Source organism: Hyperolius riggenbachi, chromosome 5, assembly GCF_040937935.1.
Source record: "Hyperolius riggenbachi isolate aHypRig1 chromosome 5, aHypRig1.pri, whole genome shotgun sequence".
Lineage (NCBI taxonomy): Eukaryota > Metazoa > Chordata > Amphibia > Anura > Hyperoliidae > Hyperolius > Hyperolius riggenbachi.
This window is the reverse complement of record NC_090650.1, coordinates 422,335,708-422,356,924: the sequence shown is the minus strand read 5'-3', so window position 1 is coordinate 422,356,924 and position 21,217 is coordinate 422,335,708. Positions and strand designations below refer to the sequence as shown.

At 45.3% G+C, this 21,217-nt stretch overlaps 1 protein-coding gene across 1 annotated transcript in view; it reads left to right on the top strand.

Annotated features, from left to right (window-relative positions):
• The window catches only part of LOC137519461 (uncharacterized), a 200,065-nt gene that overhangs the window by 117,972 nt on the left and 60,876 nt on the right, over nucleotides 1-21,217 (top strand). Inside the window, exons 9-11 of the mRNA XM_068238415.1 lie at nucleotides 2,637-2,711; nucleotides 7,000-7,056; nucleotides 11,638-11,812. Coding sequence (XP_068094516.1) covers nucleotides 2,637-2,711; nucleotides 7,000-7,056; nucleotides 11,638-11,812 — 307 coding nt within the window. The remainder of the gene's footprint in view (nucleotides 1-2,636; nucleotides 2,712-6,999; nucleotides 7,057-11,637; nucleotides 11,813-21,217) is intronic.

The window sequence follows — 21,217 nt, the reverse complement described above, 5'->3', positions numbered from 1 at the left end:
TTTCCCCACCAAATGCACATAAGAGACAGCGTTTCACCAGTAAATGCACATAATGAGAGACAGCTTTTCACAAGTAAATGCACATAATGAGAGACAGCTTTTCACAAGTAAATGCACATAATAAGAGGCAGCTTTTCACCAGTAAATGCACATAATAAGAGACAGCTTTTCACCAGTAAATGCACATAATAAGAGACCGCTTTTCACCAGTAAATGCACATAATAAGAGACCGGTTTTCACCATTAAATGCATATAATAGGAGACCGCTTTTCACCAGTAAATGCACATAATAAGAGACAGCTTTTCACCAGTAAATGCACATAATGACAAACAGCCAGTGTCCCCAGTATATGTAGTCAGGGGTATATGTCCCCAGTATATGTAGGCAGGGGTATATGTCCCCAGTATATGTAGGCAGGGGTATATGTCCCCAGTATATGTAGGCAGGGGTATATGTCCCAGTATATGTAGGCAGGTGTATATATCCCAGTATATGTAGCCAGGGGGTATATGTGGCCAGTATATGTAGGCAGAGGTATATGTCCCAATACATGTAGGCACTGGCAGAGGTATATGTCCCAGTATATGTAGGCAGGTGTATATGTTCCAGTATATGTAGGCAGGTGTATATGTCCCAATATATGTAGCCAGGGGGTATATGTGCCCAGTATATGTAGGCAGAGGTATATGTCCCCAGTATATTTAAGCAGAGGTATATGTCCCAGTATATGTAGGCAGAGGTATATGTCCCAGTATATGTAGTCAGAGGTATATGTCCCAGTATATGTAGCCAGGGGTATATGTTCCCAGTATATGTAGGCAGGAGTATATGTCCCCAGTATATATAGGCAGAGGTATATGTCCCAGTATATGTAGGCAGGTGTATATGTCCCAGTATATGGAGGCAGAGGTACATGTCCCAGTATATGGAGGCAGAGGTGTATGTCCCAGTATATGGAGGCAGAGGTATATGTCCCAGTATATGGAGGCAGAGGTATATGTCCCAGTATATGTAGCCAGGGAGAACTAAGTGCAGAGTGATCCAGACCAGAGCAGCGGCTGCGGCACCAGAACTTCCGGCACTGGAGCGAGACGGAGGTGAGTTCAGCCCGCTGCCAGTCAGCCACTCTGCACTTAGTTCCGGAGGAGAGAGCGAGGGATGGAGAGCACGAAGGTGAGGGAAGGGGGGGGGGGAGATGGCCCCCCTTCTCCACCGCTGCTCACAGCTCTCCTTCCACTGCGCTGCTCTCCTCCTGCTCACAGGGTGGGCGGCCAATTGGCCGCCTTTACGGACACTGCAGAATTCCTTATGGAATTCACGGGCAGCAAAATATCAACCCACCGGCGCCTGTCAGAGAGAGGCGCCTGGGTGCAATGCACCCGCAGCACCCGCCCAGGCACGGCCCTGCAGCACCCACCCTAGCCAGAAACGAGGAGGGGGTGTTTGGGGGAGGGGTTCCAAGGCCCCTTTTTAAAATTTGAGCACCCTCCACTTAATGACCCTCTGCACGGCCCTGCTGCGGGGTAACCGTAGTGGGGTAGGTGCTACTTGGTAACCTCCTGTCCACACGGAAGCTTGTAGTTTAGGGGAAGAGTGTGGTATAAGATTGGGGTATAGAGACAAAGAAGATGAGAGATCTGTCATACTTCACAGATGCTTCATGAGAACCACAGTTGAACACTTAAAATTGAATTATTGCGAATAGCTTCTCGTTTAAGAAGGCAAAATCATATTCAGTGTTGCTTTTTTAAAGTAAGGGCTTGTTCACACTACAAGAGCTTTTCTAAGCGCTTAAAAGCTCTTGCTAATGTTATCCTATGTGTGTTCTCCCTGGAGTGATGTGGTTTTGTAAAAATGCCCCATAGTATTGCATTAGCAAGAGCTTTTCAAAATCACTAGCACTTAAAAAGCTCTTGAAGTAGGGCCCTTTTCCACTAGCAATCGCAATCGTAAAATCACAAACGCCAGTGATTGCAATTTTTCATTAATTCTGTTATGTGATTGCGATTGCGATTTTTCATTTGCATTGCATTATCACTCTAAGGGCCCTTTTCCACTAGCAATCGCTAGCATTCGCACTAAACGCTAGCGATTGCTGAATCGCAAGTGCAGGAAACTTCCCGGCGATTGCGTTCACGATTTTGCTATGCAATGCACTGCATAGCAAAATCGCGGCAAAGATCGCTCCGCGGTGCGATCGCGTTTGAGTCAAAAACGAATCGCGGTAGTGGAAATTACCTACCGCGATTCCTATGTTAAAAAGCAAACAGTAGCGATTTCAAAATCACTAGCGGTTTGTGATTTTGCGATTCAGCATTGCAAACGCCGCTAGTGGAAAAGGGCCCTAAAAATCGCTCCAGAAAGCGATTGCGATTTGCGATTTCCAAATTGAATCACTGTAATGGAAAATACTTCTTATGATTTCTATGATAAAGTAACAACCCTATCGATTTAAAAATCACTAGCGATTTACGATTTTGCGATTCAGCTGTGTAGTGGAAAAGGGCCCTAAGAAGGCTTTTCGATCGCTTTTTGCTACAAAGTAATTTCTTTTTATCAGTGTTCTTTGTATTACATTCTATTTAAAAAGCATTATTTCTCTGTATTTGTTTTGTTGTTAATCTTGATCTCCAGCAACCACCCATGCACAAGAATCCGGAATATCACCTATTTTACCAGAACTTACAGATCTGCCATTAACAACCGCTGGTAAGTGAAGACTTTTGCGTAAGGGATGATGAGGAGAAAATTATAAAAATTATAAGATTATAAAAAAAAAGAAGAAGAATATGTTCTTGAAAACCAACCAACCTGGATCCATGTGAATTTTAAGTAATGTTGTTTAAAGGGACTCCGAGCAGTGCAGAAACTATGGAAAGATGCATACCAAAGCTCTCTTTCTCCTCTTTCCAATGATATATAAGCCGCCGCCCTACGCCTTTTAGTTTTCACGGTTTTCGCGATTGAAATTGCTGCGGCCGCGATTTCAATCGCGAAAATAGAGAAAACTAAAAGGCGTAGGGTGACGATTTAGGGGTAGTCAGAAAGAGGAGAAAGAGAGCTTTAAAATGATATCCATGTTTCCATAGTTACTTGTATTACACAGGGCGACTTTTTCTGCTGAATGGAGCTGCTGACTTTAAGAAAAAGTCGCCCTGTGTAATACAAGTAACTATGGAAAGATGGTTCTCATTGTAAAGGCCTCTTGCACACTGCAAGTTATTCTGATTCAGATTCCGCTTTTTAATCAGTTTTTACATCCGATTCAGATTCCGATTTGCAGTGTGCAGGGAGCAAACTGCAAATCGGAATCTGAATCGGATGTAAAAACTGATTAAAAAGCGGAATCTGAATCGGAATCACTTGCAGTGTGCAAGAGGCCTTAAGCTCTCTTTCTCCTCTTTCTGACGACACCTAAATCGTTGCCCTACGTCTTTTAGTTTTCTCTATTTTCGCGATTGAAATTGCGGCCATGGCAATTTCAATCGCGAAAATCGTGAAAACTAAAAGGCGTAGGGCGGCAGTTTATATATCATTGGAAAGAGGAGAAAGAGAGCTTTAAAATGATATGCATCTTTCCATAGTTACTGCCCTGCTCAGAGTCCCTTTAAAGCAGAAGGGTCAATCATACTATGCCAGAAAAAAAACACATATATACAGTACTAACAAGATGTACATTTCTCCCAGAGTAAAATGCACTATAAATTACTTCTATCCTATGTTGCTGTCGCTTACAGTAGTTAGTAGAAAATATTCTGACAGATCTGTCAGGTTTAGAACTAGTCCATCTCCTCATAGGGAAATCTATAAAAAGGAGCTTTACAAAGATGCCCACTTATCCCCCTACTCGTTTCCACATTGGCAGTTGGATAGAGCAACTGGTATTCAGTAAGTGCTTTTGAAAACAAAGAAAACCTTCAGACTCCCCCATGGGAAGTTGGACTAGTCCAAAAAATGTTTACAATCTATTGATAGTAAGTTATAGTAATGTAGGAAATATAATTTAGGCCCAGTGCACACCAAAACTTCTAGCAGATCCGCAAAACGCTAGAGGTTTTTGGAGCAGATTTCAGAGCGATTCTAGGCATGTTTAGAGACGTTTTCTAAACATGCCTAGTGGGGTTTTTGGAGCGTTATTGTGTAGCAGATTACAAATATTGTTACAGTAAAGCTGTTACTGAACAGCTTCTGTAACAAAAACGCCTGCAAAACCGCTCTGATTTAGCATTTTCCAGAGTGGTTTGAGCTTTTCCTATACTTTACATTGAGGCAGAAACGCTTCTGCAAACCGCAAAAATGCTGCAGGACCCACATTTGCGGTTTGCTAAACACCGCAAACCACCAGTGTGCACCATCCCATTGAAATACATTAGCCAAACGTTTTCCAAGGCGGAAGTGGTTTGCGGATTGCTTCAAAAACCGTTCGGTGTGCACCAGGCCTAATAGAGCATTTTACTCTGGAACAAATGTATATTTCATATGAAATAATAAATATTTAAGATTCAGGGTAGGAACACACTAGGCAGAAACGTTAGTGTTGCCCGTTACACAGTTCCCATTCATTGATCCAAGTCCCCAGTAGAGTGATCGCTGGATTCTATGAGAAGCTGCGATCGTTCTAATTGACACATTCCCTCTTCACTACCATGTATGCTTACAGGATGCCTATAAAAAAAAATACTGAGGCCATCTTGTGGCCAAATAGTAAAACTACATTTACATACATTTTTTTTAATGTACAGACCAGCATTTACATTTAAAATGAACTGTTTACCTCCCACTCTCTCCCAAAAAATACCCAAATAAAATTGTTAATTAAAAAAAAATTACAATAAAAAAAAAAACATAAATAGTTACCTAAGGGTCTGAATGTTTTTAATATGCATGTCAATAGGGTATATTACTATTATTTCTTTTAATTAAAAGCTTGTAAATATTGATGAACGCAAAACTGAAATAATGCACCTTTATTTCTAAATAAAATATTGGCGCCACACATTGCCATAGAGAGCTAATTTAAATGGTGTAATAACCAGGACAAATGGGCAAATAAAATACGTGGGCTTTAATTATGACAGCATGTATTATTTTAAAGCTATAATGGCCGGAAACTGAGAAATAATTAATTTTTCCCATTTAGAAAAAAATCCTTTTAAGCAAAGTGTACCACCCAAAGAAAGCCTAATTGGTGACAGAAAAACAAGATATATCATTAGCTATATCATATAGATCATTTTATTTTAATAAGTAGTGATCAAGTTATTGGTGAATAATTGGGATGTGAAAATTGCTCAGATGCATAAGGTGAAAATACACTGAAGGCTGAAGTGGTTAATTGCATTTGAAGTTATCCCTAGAAAGTATTTCTGTATGACTGTGGTAGATATATTAGATTGTCAGCTTAGCTGGAATATAATTACATGGATAGTTCTTTACGCCTTGAGTTGCAGAACAAGTTTGCTGTAGACAAAAATAAGAAATAAGAGAAAAAAAATCTAAATAAGGTGGTTATGTTCCAATACAGAAGGATAACTTTAAAGTGTACAAGTGTACCGGAGGTGATATGTGACATGATGAGATAAGCATGTGTATGTACAATACAAAACATCTTAATAGCCAGGCTGTTTTACTTGTTTTATTTCGCTGCCTGAAGCAGTTAATTTTTAGGCATGTAAGTGACAGCTTCTGTCGTGTCGGCAGCTTGTCAGGAATATAGTAAACATCACCGATAAGCAAATTACAGCCATAAAATTGTTCCTGGCAGAATACAACTTCTGAGGGCAGGGAGAGATATAATACATGAACTATTAACCGTTTTCTAACTCTGGGACACTTATTAGGCTGCCACTGATTAGAGACTGTAAAACATTCAACCTACTTTGTAAATATTTAAATATAAAATATAGCCATGGGATATCTAAAAAAAAAGCCATATTTAGGAGTAGGAGGATAAATATAATTGTTTATTTCATTAGTTTATTTTCACCTCTGGTTCACTTTGTCGGGCAGATTCTGTTCTGAAGGCACCTATAGGCGACTTAGGCCCCGTTCACATCACAAACGCGGATGGCCATGCGTGCGGAACGCGTGTGGACCGCAACGCGTACGAACGCACGCCATCCGCGTTTGTGTGCGTTGCGTGGCTGATCCCATCACTGAAAAGTGAATGGGACAGCCATGCGTTTTTACAAAAAATGCGTGCAGCATGCGTTCCCAGACCGCACAGGTCCGGAACGCATGCAGTGTGAACATCAGACATTGCACTCTATGCACTGTATGATGTCGTGCGTGTCGGCCTCCTGCACGCGTTTCCAAAACGCGGCTGGAAACGCGTGCAGTGTGAACGGGGCCTTATTTAGGTGGCTTAGTATCAACCATCTATGTCTGCACCTGTCAGCCTACAGTGTGGCTGTGGATAATCCCACACGTTCAAGAGAAAAGTGCTCCCTCTGTGATATATATAGCATTGTCAGAGATAAGAGCTATTTTAGAAGGAAAAAACGATTTTAACGAGCAACACAAATTGTTCAGCCTTGCTTTCATTTGCATTAAACGGGACCTGAAGGGAGAGGAATACAGAGAATGCCATCTCTATTCCCTATTTAAACTAAAAAAAGTGTGAGCATATAGAACACAGGTCAAGTCTGTGTCGTAGGTTTATGACACAGGTGTGGAACTCCAGGCCTGGAGGGCCGAAACCATGCCAGTGTTTAGGATGGACTGAGAAAGAGAGGAATGTGTTCTACCTGATGGACCGCACCTTTCCTGATTCAGACCCATCAATTCATTTGAGCTGTATCAAAAATGTGTGAGGACCTCGGCCCTCGTAGGAGCGGTTTGACAAACCTGGTTTATGAAGTATGGAAAACAAAGCAGTTAAATTGTATGCACTGTTTGCCGGATAATCATAGGCCACAATGTAAACTGCAACTATGGCGGTGCCAACAAAGTTATTTGGCCACTGCAAAGCATTTACACATATTGTTATTCATTTCAGAGAATTTTACATTCAACGGGGTCTTCAAGAACATAGATGATGTGACGTCATTCCTTGGTAAGTTGAAGTTGTGCTAAATACTGAGATAAGAAACAGTTGTCTCGTTATAATTTATTGGGGTTGTTTTGAGAGCAGGGATATATTGGATATATTGTAAAGATTCCTTTTCCAATACTCATCATACTGGCTTTAAGATGCTGTTTAGGCGGTTGCCGTATTGCAAAATTTAGTTCCTAACACCTAACCCTACCCTCTGACGTAATTTGCTAATTACGATTGCGTGAAATTTCACGTAAATTTCCGCATTTATGGCCATATACGTAATTACGATTTGAACATTCAACTGATTTCATGTAATCTATACATTATTTTGCATAATTTTCCTTTGCATTTTCAAAATCGATTTTCTAAACAACTGCAAGGTCTTTTTGAAAAAAAAATTTTTTTTTGCTTTGTTTCCACTATTCCCCTTAACCTCCTGAGCGATAATCCCGAGCTGAGCTCGGGGTATGTCGCGCAGGAGGATTTCTCAGGCCCCGCTGGGCCGATTTGCATAATTTTTTTTTTTGTTACACACAGCTAGCACTTTGCTAGCTGCGTGTAACTTCCGCTCGCCGCCGCTCGCCGCCGATCCGCCGCTACCCGCCGTTCCGCGCAGCCCCCCCCCTCCCCAACCCCTTGCGCAGCCTGGCCAATCAGTGCCAGGCAGCGCTGAGGGGTGGATCGGAACTCCCTATGACGTCACGACGTCCATGACGTCGGTGATGTCATCCCGCCCCGTCGCCATGGCGACCAGGGAAGCCCAGCAGGAAATCCCGTTCTGAACGGGATTTCCTGCTTACTCTGATCGCCGAAGGCGATCGGAGTGGGTGGGGGGATGCCGCTGCGCTGCGGCTATCATGTAGCGAGCCCTGGGCTCGCTACATGATTTAAAAAATAAAAAAAATTAAAAAATAGTGCTGCGCCACCTCTTGGGCGATATAATTGTATCGCCCAGAGGGTTAAGGACACTCTGTAACAAAAAAAAAAGTTCCCATGGGGGGGTACTCACCTCGGGAGGGGGAAGCCTCAGGGTCCCAATGAGGCTTCCCCCATCCCTGTAGCTGCAGGCAATCCAGCGCTGGCTCCCCGAAATCGTCCCGCAATCCTGGCTCGACAAGCCTGACAAGACTTGATATATTTACCTTCTTTGGCTCCAGCGGGTGGCGCTGTTGCGGCTCTCAGTATGGAAATAGATGGAAATAGCCAATCTCTGTTGGGTCCGCTCTACTACGCAGGCGCAGAAGACTTGTGCCTGCGTAGTAGAGCGGACCGACAGCGATCGGGTATTTCCGCCTATCTCCAAGCGGAGAGCCAATCTTTCACCTGCGCTGGAGCCGGGAAAGTAAATATTTACATCCTAGCTGTTCGGAGGGGCACAGCAAAACCACCGTGGAACACAGGAGGACGGGGGAAGCCTCGATAGGATCCAGAGGCTTTCTCCATTCGAGGTGAGTACCCCCCAGGGGAACCTTTTTTTAGTTACAGGTTTTCTTTAACATAGCAATCTTAATGATGAGAGCATGTGTGTGGGCTTTGCTATTTACCGCTAAAGTCGGCAAAAAAAATTACGGTTCCTGATTATGCTTACAAGTTACAAACAAAATTAATTACGATTTTACCCAAAATTTTGCATTACTATTTGAATTATGATTAAGCGAAATTTGTGCTTATCACTAGTAAACCCCTTCCTGTTTTCTATTCTAACCATAATCTCTACCTGACATTAACTCCTTCCTGAAACCTTAGCCAAACATTTTAACCCTAAGCATTTTAAATAATCTACACCTGTTTTACATGGTGACCCTCCTACTTACTAACTAACCTTAAAGTGAACCCAAGGTTAGAGTGCAATGGGGGCTGCTAAATTTGTTTCCTTTTAAACAATACTAGTTACCTGGCAACACTTCATCTTTTGGCATCAGTAGTGTCTGAGTCATAACTCTGAAACAAGGAGACTTGAGCACTTGATGATCTGCATGTTTATTCATGGTCGATGGTTAAAAGTAGTAGAGACAGGATTAATAGACACCCAGGAAACTTGCATTGTTTAAAAGGAAGTAAATATGGCAGCTTCCATATCACACTCACCTTGGGTTCCCATTAATCCCTAAACATGTAGGAATGGCTGAACAAGTTCACTGGGAATGGTTCCCAGCAAATAACAACTTTTCAGCGCTCATATTTTCCACAGATTTTTGTGTCCAAAATTGAAGTCAATGGCCACCGAGTGTAACGGTTAATAGTGAAACCGAAATCACCAAATTTACAGGGTAGGTTAAAGAGAAACTCCAAGCTAGAATTGAACTTTATCCCAATCAGTAGCTGATACCCCCTTTTACATGAGAAATATAATGCTTTTTACAAACAGACTATCAGGGGGCGCTGTATGACTGATTTTGTGCTGAAACCCCTCCCACAAGAAGCTCTGAGTACCGCGGTACTCTGGGAAAACTGCGACAATGTAACAATGTAACACAGACAGGAATTAGCTGTTTACAGCTGTCTCTAACAGCTAAAACAGCTAGGAGCAGCTACATAACCTGCCCACAGTAAAAATGTCACCATGTAATAAATGTCCGAATGTAAATCGGGGAGAGGAAAGATTTTACAATGAGCAAACACTGACTAAATCATTTATACATAATTATGGTAAAAAAATGAAGCACTTTTTTTACTACATTATTTTCACTGGAGTTCCTCTTTAAGGAGAACAGTGGGAACAAGGTAAAAGACTTTGTAGTTTGTAGTTAGCTGAGAGCTTCATCCCTGACACTGCCCCTCAGCTCCCGCTGTCCTCCCCTCCTGCCCACACCTATCCCACCTACTCATGCCAGTACCTAGAGCAACCAGGCAGCATAGTGGCATATGGTTAGCGCTCTCGTCTTGCAGCGCTGGGTCCCTGGTTCAAATCCCAGCCAGGGCACTATCTGCAAGGAGTTTGTATGTTCTCCCCGTGTCTGCGTGGGTTTCCTCTGGGCACTTCAGTTTCCTCCCACATCCCAAAAACATACAGATAAGTTATTTGGCTCCCTCCTAAATTGGCCCTAGACTACAGTACTTACACTACTTAACCATCTTAGCGGTATGGACGAGCTCAGCTCGTCCATCACCGCCGATGGCTGCCGCTCAGGCCCTGCTGGGCCGATTTCCATCAAATAAAGTGCAGCACACGCAGCCGGCACTTTGCCAGCCGCGTGTGCTGCCCGATCGCCGCCGCTCTGCGGCGATCCGCCGCGAGCAGCGGCGAAAGAGGGTCCCCCCAGCCGCCTGAGCCCTGCGCAGCCGGAACAAATAGTTCCGGCCAGCGCTAAGGGCTGGATCGGAGGCGGCTGACGTCAGGACGTCGGCTGACGTCCATGACGTCACTCCGCTCGTCGCCATGGCGACAGGAGAAGCCAAACACGGAAGGCTGCTCATTGCGGCCTTCCGTGTTACTTCTGGCTGCCGGAGGCGATCGGAAGAACGCCTCCGGAGCGCCATCTAGTGGGCTTTCATGCAGCCAACTTTCAGTTGGCTGCATGAAATAGTTTTTTTTTTATTTAAAAAAAACCCTACCGCAGCCGCCCTGGCGATCTTAATAGAACGCCAGGGTGGTTAATATAGACATAGGACTATGGTAGGGATTAGATTGTGAGCTCCTCTGAGGGACAGTTAGTGACAAGACAATATACTCTGTACAGCACTGCGTAAGATGTCGGCGCTATATAAATACTAAATAATAATAATAATAACTACAGCACCCTGATATCAGTAGACTCCCAGATGCCACCATGACCCCCCTAGGGTATAAATGCCCCCACCTCCTTTTGGGCACTGGAAGTTGGGAAGAACCCCTTGTCCATGGATTGGACAAAGGGTCGGGGGGGGAGGAGGCGAAAGCTTGGCCATCCTTCTCATGTAAAGCCCCCCATACCATGGACCATGCGGGCTGGTATAGCTCAGGGTGGGACATGGAGGACAAGGGGTTAAAGAGACTCCGGGGGACCAAGCCTTCCACTGTGCCAATATTGCATGCCCCTCATTCCCACAGTGGGTGTACTTTTGTCCCACCTTCCCACTTCCCACCATTTTCTTTCCAGTTTTGCAGTGCTCAGTGACCAGTGTGTGACTGGAATTAACTATAATTGAGGTTCAGCTATGGTCCAATTAGGTCCGAACTAGGGAGAAACCAAGGGCGTAAACAAAGGGGAGCAGCAGGGGGCCCAGAGCTATAAGGGGTTCCCAACTACTATTTCACTCTATCCAATAAAGGGATCTATCCTTTAGATGAGGAGCTTTTGTGGCTACACTCATTGTGCGTGTGAAGATTATGATGTCCACACTTGTTTTATGACCCTTGTGAGATGCCTCCTCCCCCCCCAGCTATAAGGGTCATAAGGGTAATTTAAATTACAGTTTCTCTCTAGCTGGGACCCTTTCAATGAGAAAAATACAAAATGAACACAACCTTTATGCAGGAATGGCACTGTACGTTCACATGACTGTTTACGGTAATCTTCTCACATGTCAGTTCAGATACCCTTTAACTCCAATTTCCCTAAATAGCATGTATGGCCTAGTATTGTTCACTGAAATCTGCTGTTTTGTGTTTGACAGAGTGTTTGGGCTCCCATTTCACCTGGCTGCAAGTTATCTTTACCAATTTTCCTGCTCTTCTGAACTTTGTGAGCAAATTGAAGTGTGTGACGGGTCTGTGCCCCAAAGACCTGGAGAACTACGGCTGCGCCTGCAGATATGAGTTGGAGGGTCTTGCTGTAGACCAGGCAGACAGGTAACACACATAAAACAAATAAGTAAAAATAAACAATAAAAGGACTATTTTGTATGTTGACCGTTGTAATCGAAAAACACCAGTGGCAATGTCAGGGAAAAAAGACTATACTCATGTATTTCTGAGACTAAGGCCTGGTGCACACCTGAAAGCGCCAGCGTAATCGCAAATGCTCAGCATTTTTGGAAGGGATTTTTCTAAGCGATTCCAGGCATGTGCCTAGCGATTTTCTAGTTATGCCAAGTAATTTTTGGAGTGTTTTGATGTACAATCTGTTTTATTTTTGAACAGTAGAGCTGCAAGTGTACAGCTTTTTAGAGCGATTTTCCACTTTCCTATACTTAATATTGAGGCTGAATCACCTCAGAAATGCTGCACGGTGGTGTAGTGGTTAGCGCTCTCGCCTTGCAACGCTGGGTTCCTGGTTTGAATCCCAGACAGGTCAACATCTGCAAGGAGTGTGTGTGTTCTCTCCGTGTGTGTGTGGGTTTCCTCCGTGTACTCTGGTTTCCTCCCTCATCCAAAAAAACATACAGATAAGTTAATTGGCTTCCCCTAAATTGGCCCTAGACTACGATACATACACTACATGATACATGCATAGACATAAGACTATGGTAGGGATTAGATTGTGAGCCTCTCTGAGGGACAGTTAAGTGACAAGGCAATATACTTTGTACAACGCTTAGGCGCTATATAAATACTAAAAATAACAATAATAACAATATGCTGCAGGATCCGCGTTTGCATTTGGGAAAAAAATCACATTGCTCTGGTGGGATTCATCCTATACAAATAAATTAGCCAAGCACTTTTCAAAGCGCTAGCATTTTAAAAAGCGCTCAGAAGCACTCTTGGTGTACACCAGCCCTAAGAGTCAGTAGTCACGTGACCCTAGCTGGACTTTGGAGTCTTCAGAAGGCCAGACTTTACCCTCATCTCCTGCAGAGACTTTTGGGAGAAGGCTTGAATAACGTCTCAAAAAGCACTGCTGCTATTCACCCTAAGCTCCTCTTGCTCTAGGCAATTAGTGGGTTTGAAGCATTGACCAATAGTAACTCTTCCTTTTGTTGTAGCCAGGGGCAAATGTCAAGGAACAAGTTACCACCCCCTTCCACCCACTCTAGTAATTGGGAGGTGGTGTGGCCCTGCCCAACACTCACCTTACCTCCTGCTCTGCTCAGTGGCAGGGGTGTGGCTCCGACTATCAACAACCCTCCCTCCTACTCTGTTAATGGAAGGGGCATAACATCCTCTCTCTTGCAGTGGGTTGGATGTGGGGATGGGGCGTAAGTAGGTACATTGCTGTACTCTCTATCACCCTTCTACCATTCTCTTACTCAGCCTATCGTGACATGGGACAGCATTAATACAACCAGTCTCTTGGACAGTTCAGGGTCACAACCTCATATCTTAAAGCCCAACTTTATTTGTTTTTTTTTTCTTCCTTCCTTTGAGCAACATCAATACAACAGCTTGTTTTGGACTTTCTGGTCCTCATCAGTGCATGGCAGGGATTGATACGGCTGTCACCACAACTTTATAATATTAGTTAAAAAAAAAATCAAATTAAGTTAAAGAGAGTCCGAAGCCAATAAAATGACCTCTTTTTATTTCCCAGAGCTCTTCAGCATTATGATCAAAGATGATTCGCCCCATTTCCACGGCAGAATGATGTATTTAACCCCCGAAATTCTATGACTTTCCAAATCATAGATTTTGCTGCCCGGGGGAGGCAGAGCTTTGTACAGTAGCTCTGCTCCAGTCCAATCAATCTCTGTCGATCTCTGCCTGAGACTGAGAGGGGAGGAGAGAGGCGGAGAGAGGCGGAGATTGGCTTCACTGGAGGCAGATCTACTGTGCTCAGCTCTGCCTTTTCCAGGAAGTAACGGACAATTTTGGCCCAGGGTTTTTGGTGGGATTAAATACATCGTTCTGCCACCGCAATGCATTGAATCATCTGATTATACTGCTGAAGAGCACTGGGAAGTAAGCAGAGGTAATTTTACTGGCTTAAGACTCTCTTTAAACCAGGGTAACAGTAGATAGTTTGGTACACAGAACTTCATAGAATTCCTATCTCTCTGTGCCACTCCAAAAAAGTGAAAAAGATAAAGGTAGCTTCAGTTGAACAACTTTTTAATGTTCTGGAAGGCAAATAATCTTGATTGTACAATCTAACCAATTCCACGTAGTATGTGAGAGGCTTACAAATCAGTCTTTTCAAACTATTCCCTTCTGTTGGGCTTTGTACTAGATGGGGTAAGGTTGTACAATCAAGATTGCATGTTGAAATTCTTCAGTTCTAATGAGATGAAAACCTTCACAGAATAAGCAAGAAGTTTTAAATCAGGATGATACCATTCACAGAATAACTGTGATAAAACGCGGAAAAGCCGCTGCGTGTACTGGCGGCAAGGCGGCTGATTCCGCGTCCGTGGTTTGCACGCAGCAGCGTGCGTCTGGTGGGGCTGGGCCTGTTAGTTCACACAGGCTGAGGAATAAGCGCGCGTGCACCGAGAGGCAGAACCTTTATGAAAAACAAGGAGGGATCAGCTGACCAGGTTGGTCAGCTGACCTCAAAGCAAGTGGCTATTGGTTGATCGCTGATGGGTGGCACTGGAGAGCGCAGCGCTATATATAGTCACTGCTGATCAGTCTCAAGTTGTCTGCCGTTGCGAACACTTACGTGGAAGCACTCAGACCTTAGTCAGATCCTACAGTGTGTTAGAACCAGGAGGTCCTGGGAATTCACACTGAGCCAGATTACTTCTGTTTATCATTGTGTTATACTTCAGACTAGTTCCAGGGTGTCGAGACCATGGACCTCACACCCAAGATTAGGGACTTTGTGCTATCATTCTGTTATACTTCAGACTAGTTCCAGGGTGTTGAGACCATGGACCTCACACCCAAGATTAGGGACTTTGTGCTATCATTCTGTTATACTTCAGACTAGTTCCAGGGTGTCGAGACCACGGACCTCACACCCAAGTCTAGGAATACTCTGTACTATCATATTATACTCCAGACTAGTTCCAGGGTGTAGAGACCACGGACCTCACACCCAAGACTAGGCATTGTTGATATCTGTTATGACCTATTGCATTCCTGACTATCCCTCTGCTTTCTGATTCGGTACCTACGCATATCTGATTATCTGTTGCCAAACCCTGCCTGCCTTTGGATACCGAATCAGCCTTCTGTCTACGTACCTTGTCTGTCTGTGTGTTGCCGACCTGGCTTGCCCAACCTAGAGAGCTATCTCTCTCCTTAGAGATAGTCTCCAGACCTGCTAGTGACATCCACCTTTCAGGTGTCCCTCACTCACTCACTCACAGGTTCTTCCTACCTTCAGCCTGGGACTCCACCCCTTTGGAGGCCTCAGGCTGTTGGATGGTTTTTGTACTTCCCAAAAGGCGGTATCGCCCATACTGCCAGAGACCACCTGCTCCTCGGGTGGTCTTACTCAAAGTCATTACTGTTGCACCAAACACTCACATTATAAAGGTGTCCAGAGGTTAGTTATACTTAGATTATCGGTGATTCTGCAGATCATCAATAATCAGGTATAATCTGTATTCTTGGTGATACTGCAGATCACCAATAATCAGATTCTCTCTGTGTGCTGACACCGGTTGTTACAGAACGGCAGACCAAAACCAAATGGACGCACTGTATAGCCATGTTGAAGTCCTGACCACCGCAGTAAACAATCTTTCCGGGGTAATTGTGAACCAACAGACCCAGATCAGCCAGTTATTTGGGGCTATTCAGGAACTTCAATTAGCTATGAATTCAGTGCGATCTCCTTTAGTCACGGATATTCGTATGTCCGTACCTGAAAAGTTTTCTGGCCATAGATCTGACTTTCGAAATTTCAGAAATCGGGTACTATCTTATTTTGAGTTGAGGTCTACCTTGTCAGGAACTAAAGCTCAAAGGGTAACATTTATAAAGACCCTGCTGTCGGGTGATTCCCAAACGTGGGCATATAGCCTGCATGCTGAGCATGAGGAATTATCATCAGTTCAGGAATTTTTTAAAGCCATGGCCATTATATACGATGACCCGGATATTTCATCTACTGCTGAGAGGAAGCTCAAGATGCTCAAACAGGGTCGTAAATCAGTGGAGGTTTACGCCGCTGAATTTAGGAAGTGGGCTGTCTCGGCTAGATGGGGAACATATGCTCTATTAGACTGTTTTTTGGCAGGATTGTCAGATGCAATTCATGATGTAATGATAGGACATCCTGAGCCCAAATCTGTAGATGAGGCAATTTCTTTGGCCGTGCAGATAGATCACCGTTTGCGCTACCAGAAACAGATTCGTGGTAGGAATGCTATAAGGTCTGTCTCACACGACTCTTCTCGATCTTCGTCACACGACTCTTCTCGATCTTCGTCACCCTCTGACGAGCCGATGCAAATCGGATATTCAGGGCTGAGTCAGGTGAAGAAGAGTCACAAAAGGCCAAGAGAACGCGATCTATATGGTGCTAAGGGGCCAGGAGAATGCTGCCGCCTGGGGTTGGTCAACACCATAGGCGAGCAGTCTTTACCTCTAAACAATGATCGTCTGCTCCTTCCCTGCTCTATTACATGGGAGGGTCAGACTAGTCCTGCAGAAGCCATTGTGGACTCCGGTTCTGCAGCGAACCTGATTGACTACGATTTCGCAAGAAAATTGGGGATACCCTTGTTCCCACTAGACTGGCAGATTCTGGTCACTGCAGTGGATGACTCTCCGTTGCAGAGTGGTCAATATCTTTTCCAAACCCCCTTGTTGTCATGTTGTTTAGGGGCATTACATGAAGAGAGATTACAGTTCCTGGTTTTTCCCATGGCAACCTCCACCATTGTTCTTGGTATGCCCTGGTTGCAACTCCACTCCCCACAGATTGACTGGGCTTTAGGTCAGTTACTGAGATGGTCAGCCTATTGCCATCAGCATTGCTTGGAGAGAGTGGCAGTTTGTGCTAACAAGATACAGGTTGGGGAGATGGCAGTGCAGGTCAAAACAGAAGCTTTAGTTAAAAGTTCTGAGCCTGAGACCGGCCTACCTCGAAAGGTGGTCAGGGCACCTGCAGAGACGGTGGAGGACTGGATGCCTAATCTGGGCCCTTGCCAACAAGACATTCTAGAGGGTAAAACATCTCATCAGACCTCACCGGGTACATTTCAACATTTACCAGTGTCAAGGAAACCCCGGACTCAGAAAAATCAGACTAGTAAGAGAAAGTCTGTAGAGTGGGAGTTTTCCCCAGGGGACATGGTGTACGTATCCTCTCGGCATGGGGCCCTGAATCGATTTTCACCCAAAGTGGGTCCTATATTCATAGGACCATTCCCAGTGATCAGGAAAGTTAATTTTGTCACCTATGCTGTCGATCTCCCAGCCAGTATGAGAGATGTCAGATCAGTCCATGTGTCTCTGTTAAAGCCAGCAGTGCACGTGGATTCCCCTCCCTCCTTCCCTCCCTGTGATGGTCAAAGACCAATCGAAATGTGGGACCGCAAAAATTCTGGACCCACATTCTGGGAACCCGGGTGGGAAGTGCTCGGAGTCCACTCCTCGGGGGGGGGGGGGGGGTAAAACGCGGAACAGCCGCCGCGTGTACTGGCAGCAGGGCGGCTGATTCCGCGGCCAGCGCGGTGGTTTGCACGCAGCAGCGTGCGTCTGGTGTGGCTGGGCCTGTTAGTTCACACAGGCTGAGAAATACGCGCGCGCGCGCTGAGAGGCAGAACCTTTATGACAAACAAGGAGGGATCAGCTGACCAGGTTGGTCAGCTGACCTCAAAGCAAGTGGCTATTGGTTGATCACTGATGGGTGGCGCTGGAGAGCGCAGCGCTATATATAGTCACTGCTGGTCAGTCTCAAGTTGTCTGCCGTTGCGAACACTTACATGGAAGCACTCAGACCTTAGTCAGATCCTACAGTGTGTTAGAACCAGGAGGTCCTGAGAATTCACACTGAGCCAGATTACTTATGTTTATCATTGTGTTATACTTCAGACTAGTTCCAGGGTGTCGAGACCATGGACCTCACACCCAAGATTAGGGACTTTGTGCTATCATTCTGTTATACTTCAGACTAGTTCCAGGGTGTTGAGACCATGGACCTCACACCCAAGATTAGGGACTTTGTGCTATCATTCTGTTATACTTCAGACTAGTTCCAGGGTGTCGAGACCACGGACCTCACACCCAAGTCTAGGAATACTCTGTACTATCATATTATACTCCAGACTAGTTCCAGGGTGTAGAGACCACGGACCTCACACCCAAGACTAGGCATTGTTGATATCTGTTATGACCTATTGCATTCCTGACTATCCCTCTGCTTTCTGATTCGGTACCTACGCATATCTGATTATCTGTTGCCAAACCCTGCCTGCCTTTGGATACCGAATCAGCCTTCTGTCTACGTACCTTGTCTGTCTGTGTGTTGCCGACCTGGCTTGCCCAACCTAGAGAGCTATCTCTCTCCTTAGAGATAGTCTCCAGACCTGCTAGTGACATCCACCTTTCAGGTGTCCCTCACTCACTCACTCACAGGTTCTTCCTACCTTCAGCCTGGGACTCCACCCCTTTGGAGGCCTCAGGCTGTTGGATGGTTTTTGTACTTCCCAAAAGGCGGTATCGCCCATACTGCCAGAGACCACCTGCTCCTCGGGTGGTCTTACTCAAAGTCATTACTGTTGCACCAAACACTCACATTATAAAGGTGTCCAGAGGTTAGTTATACTTAGATTATCGGTGATTCTGCAGATCATCAATAATCAGGTATAATCTGTATTCTTGGTGATACTGCAGATCACCAATAATCAGATTCTCTCTGTGTGCTGACACCGGTTGTTACAGAACGGCAGACCAAAACCAAATGGACGCACTGTATAGCCATGTTGAAGTCCTGACCACCGCAGTAAACAATCTTTCCGGGGTAATTGTGAACCAACAGACCCAGATCAGCCAGTTATTTGGGGCTATTCAGGAACTTCAATTAGCTATGAATTCAGTGCGATCTCCTTTAGTCACGGATATTCGTATGTCCGTACCTGAAAAGTTTTCTGGCCATAGATCTGACTTTCGAAATTTCAGAAATCGGGTACTATCTTATTTTGAGTTGAGGTCTACCTTGTCAGGAACTAAAGCTCAAAGGGTAACATTTATAAAGACCCTGCTGTCGGGTGATTCCCAAACGTGGGCATATAGCCTGCATGCTGAGCATGAGGAATTATCATCAGTTCAGGAATTTTTTAAAGCCATGGCCATTATATACGATGACCCGGATATTTCATCTACTGCTGAGAGGAAGCTCAAGATGCTCAAACAGGGTCGTAAATCAGTGGAGGTTTACGCCGCTGAATTTAGGAAGTGGGCTGTCTCGGCTAGATGGGGAACATATGCTCTATTAGACTGTTTTTTGGCAGGATTGTCAGATGCAATTCATGATGTAATGATAGGACATCCTGAGCCCAAATCTGTAGATGAGGCAATTTCTTTGGCCGTGCAGATAGATCACCGTTTGCGCTACCAGAAACAGATTCGTGGTAGGAATGCTATAAGGTCTGTCTCACACGACTCTTCTCGATCTTCGTCACACGACTCTTCTCGATCTTCGTCACCCTCTGACGAGCCGATGCAAATCGGATATTCAGGGCTGAGTCAGGTGAAGAAGAGTCACAAAAGGCCAAGAGAACGCGATCTATATGGTGCTAAGGGGCCAGGAGAATGCTGCCGCCTGGGGTTGGTCAACACCATAGGCGAGCAGTCTTTACCTCTAAACAATGATCGTCTGCTCCTTCCCTGCTCTATTACATGGGAGGGTCAGACTAGTCCTGCAGAAGCCATTGTGGACTCCGGTTCTGCAGCGAACCTGATTGACTACGATTTCGCAAGAAAATTGGGGATACCCTTGTTCCCACTAGACTGGCAGATTCTGGTCACTGCAGTGGATGACTCTCCGTTGCAGAGTGGTCAATATCTTTTCCAAACCCCCTTGTTGTCATGTTGTTTAGGGGCATTACATGAAGAGAGATTACAGTTCCTGGTTTTTCCCATGGCAACCTCCACCATTGTTCTTGGTATGCCCTGGTTGCAACTCCACTCCCCACAGATTGACTGGGCTTTAGGTCAGTTACTGAGATGGTCAGCCTATTGCCATCAGCATTGCTTGGAGAGAGTGGCAGTTTGTGCTAACAAGATACAGGTTGGGGAGATGGCAGTGCAGGTCAAAACAGAAGCTTTAGTTAAAAGTTCTGAGCCTGAGACCGGCCTACCTCGAAAGGTGGTCAGGGCACCTGCAGAGACGGTGGAGGACTGGATGCCTAATCTGGGCCCTTGCCAACAAGACATTCTAGAGGGTAAAACATCTCATCAGACCTCACCGGGTACATTTCAACATTTACCAGTGTCAAGGAAACCCCGGATTCAGAAAAATCAGACTAGTAATAGAAAGTCTGTAGAGTGGGAGTTTTCCCCAGGGGACATGGTGTACGTATCCTCTCGGCATGGGGCCCTGAATCGATTTTACCCAAAGTGGGTCCTATATTCATAGGACCATTCCCAGTGATCAGGAAAGTTAATTTTGTCACCTATGCTGTCGATCTCCCAGCCAGTATGAGAGATGTCAGATCAGTCCATGCGTCTCTGTTAAAGCCAGCAGTGCACGTGGATTCCCCTCCCTCCTTCCCTCCCTGTGATGGTCAAAGACCAATCGAAATGTGGGACCGCAAAAATTCTGGACCCACATTCTGGGAACCCGGGTGGGAAGTGCTCGGAGTCCACTCCTCGGGGGGGGGTAAAACGCGGAAAAGCCGCCGCGTGTACTGGCGGCAGGGCGGCTGATTCCGCGGCCAGCGTGGTGGTTTGCACGCAGCAGCGTGCGTCTGGTGTGGCTGGGCCTGTTAGTTCACACAGGCTGAGAAATACGCGCGCGCGCGCTGAGAGGCAGAACCTTTATGACAAACAAGGAGGGATCAGCTGACCAGGTTGGTCAGCTGACCTCAAAGCAAGTGGCTATTGGTTGATCGCTGATGGGTGGCGCTGGAGAGCGCAGCGCTATATATAGTCACTGCTGGTCAGTCTCAAGTTGTCTGCCGTTGCGAACACTTACATGGAAGCACTCAGACCTTAGTCAGATCCTACAGTGTGTTAGAACCAGGAGGACCTGGGAATTCACACTGAGCCAGATTACTTCTGTTTATCATTGTGTTATACTTCAGACTAGTTCCAGGGTGTCGAGACCACGGACCTCACACCCAAGATTAGGGACTTTGTGTTATCATTCTGTTATACTTCAGACTAGTTCCAGGGTGTTGAGACCATGGACCTCACACCCAAGATTAGGGACTCTGTGTTATCATTCTGTTATACTCCAGACTAGTTCCAGGGTGTCGA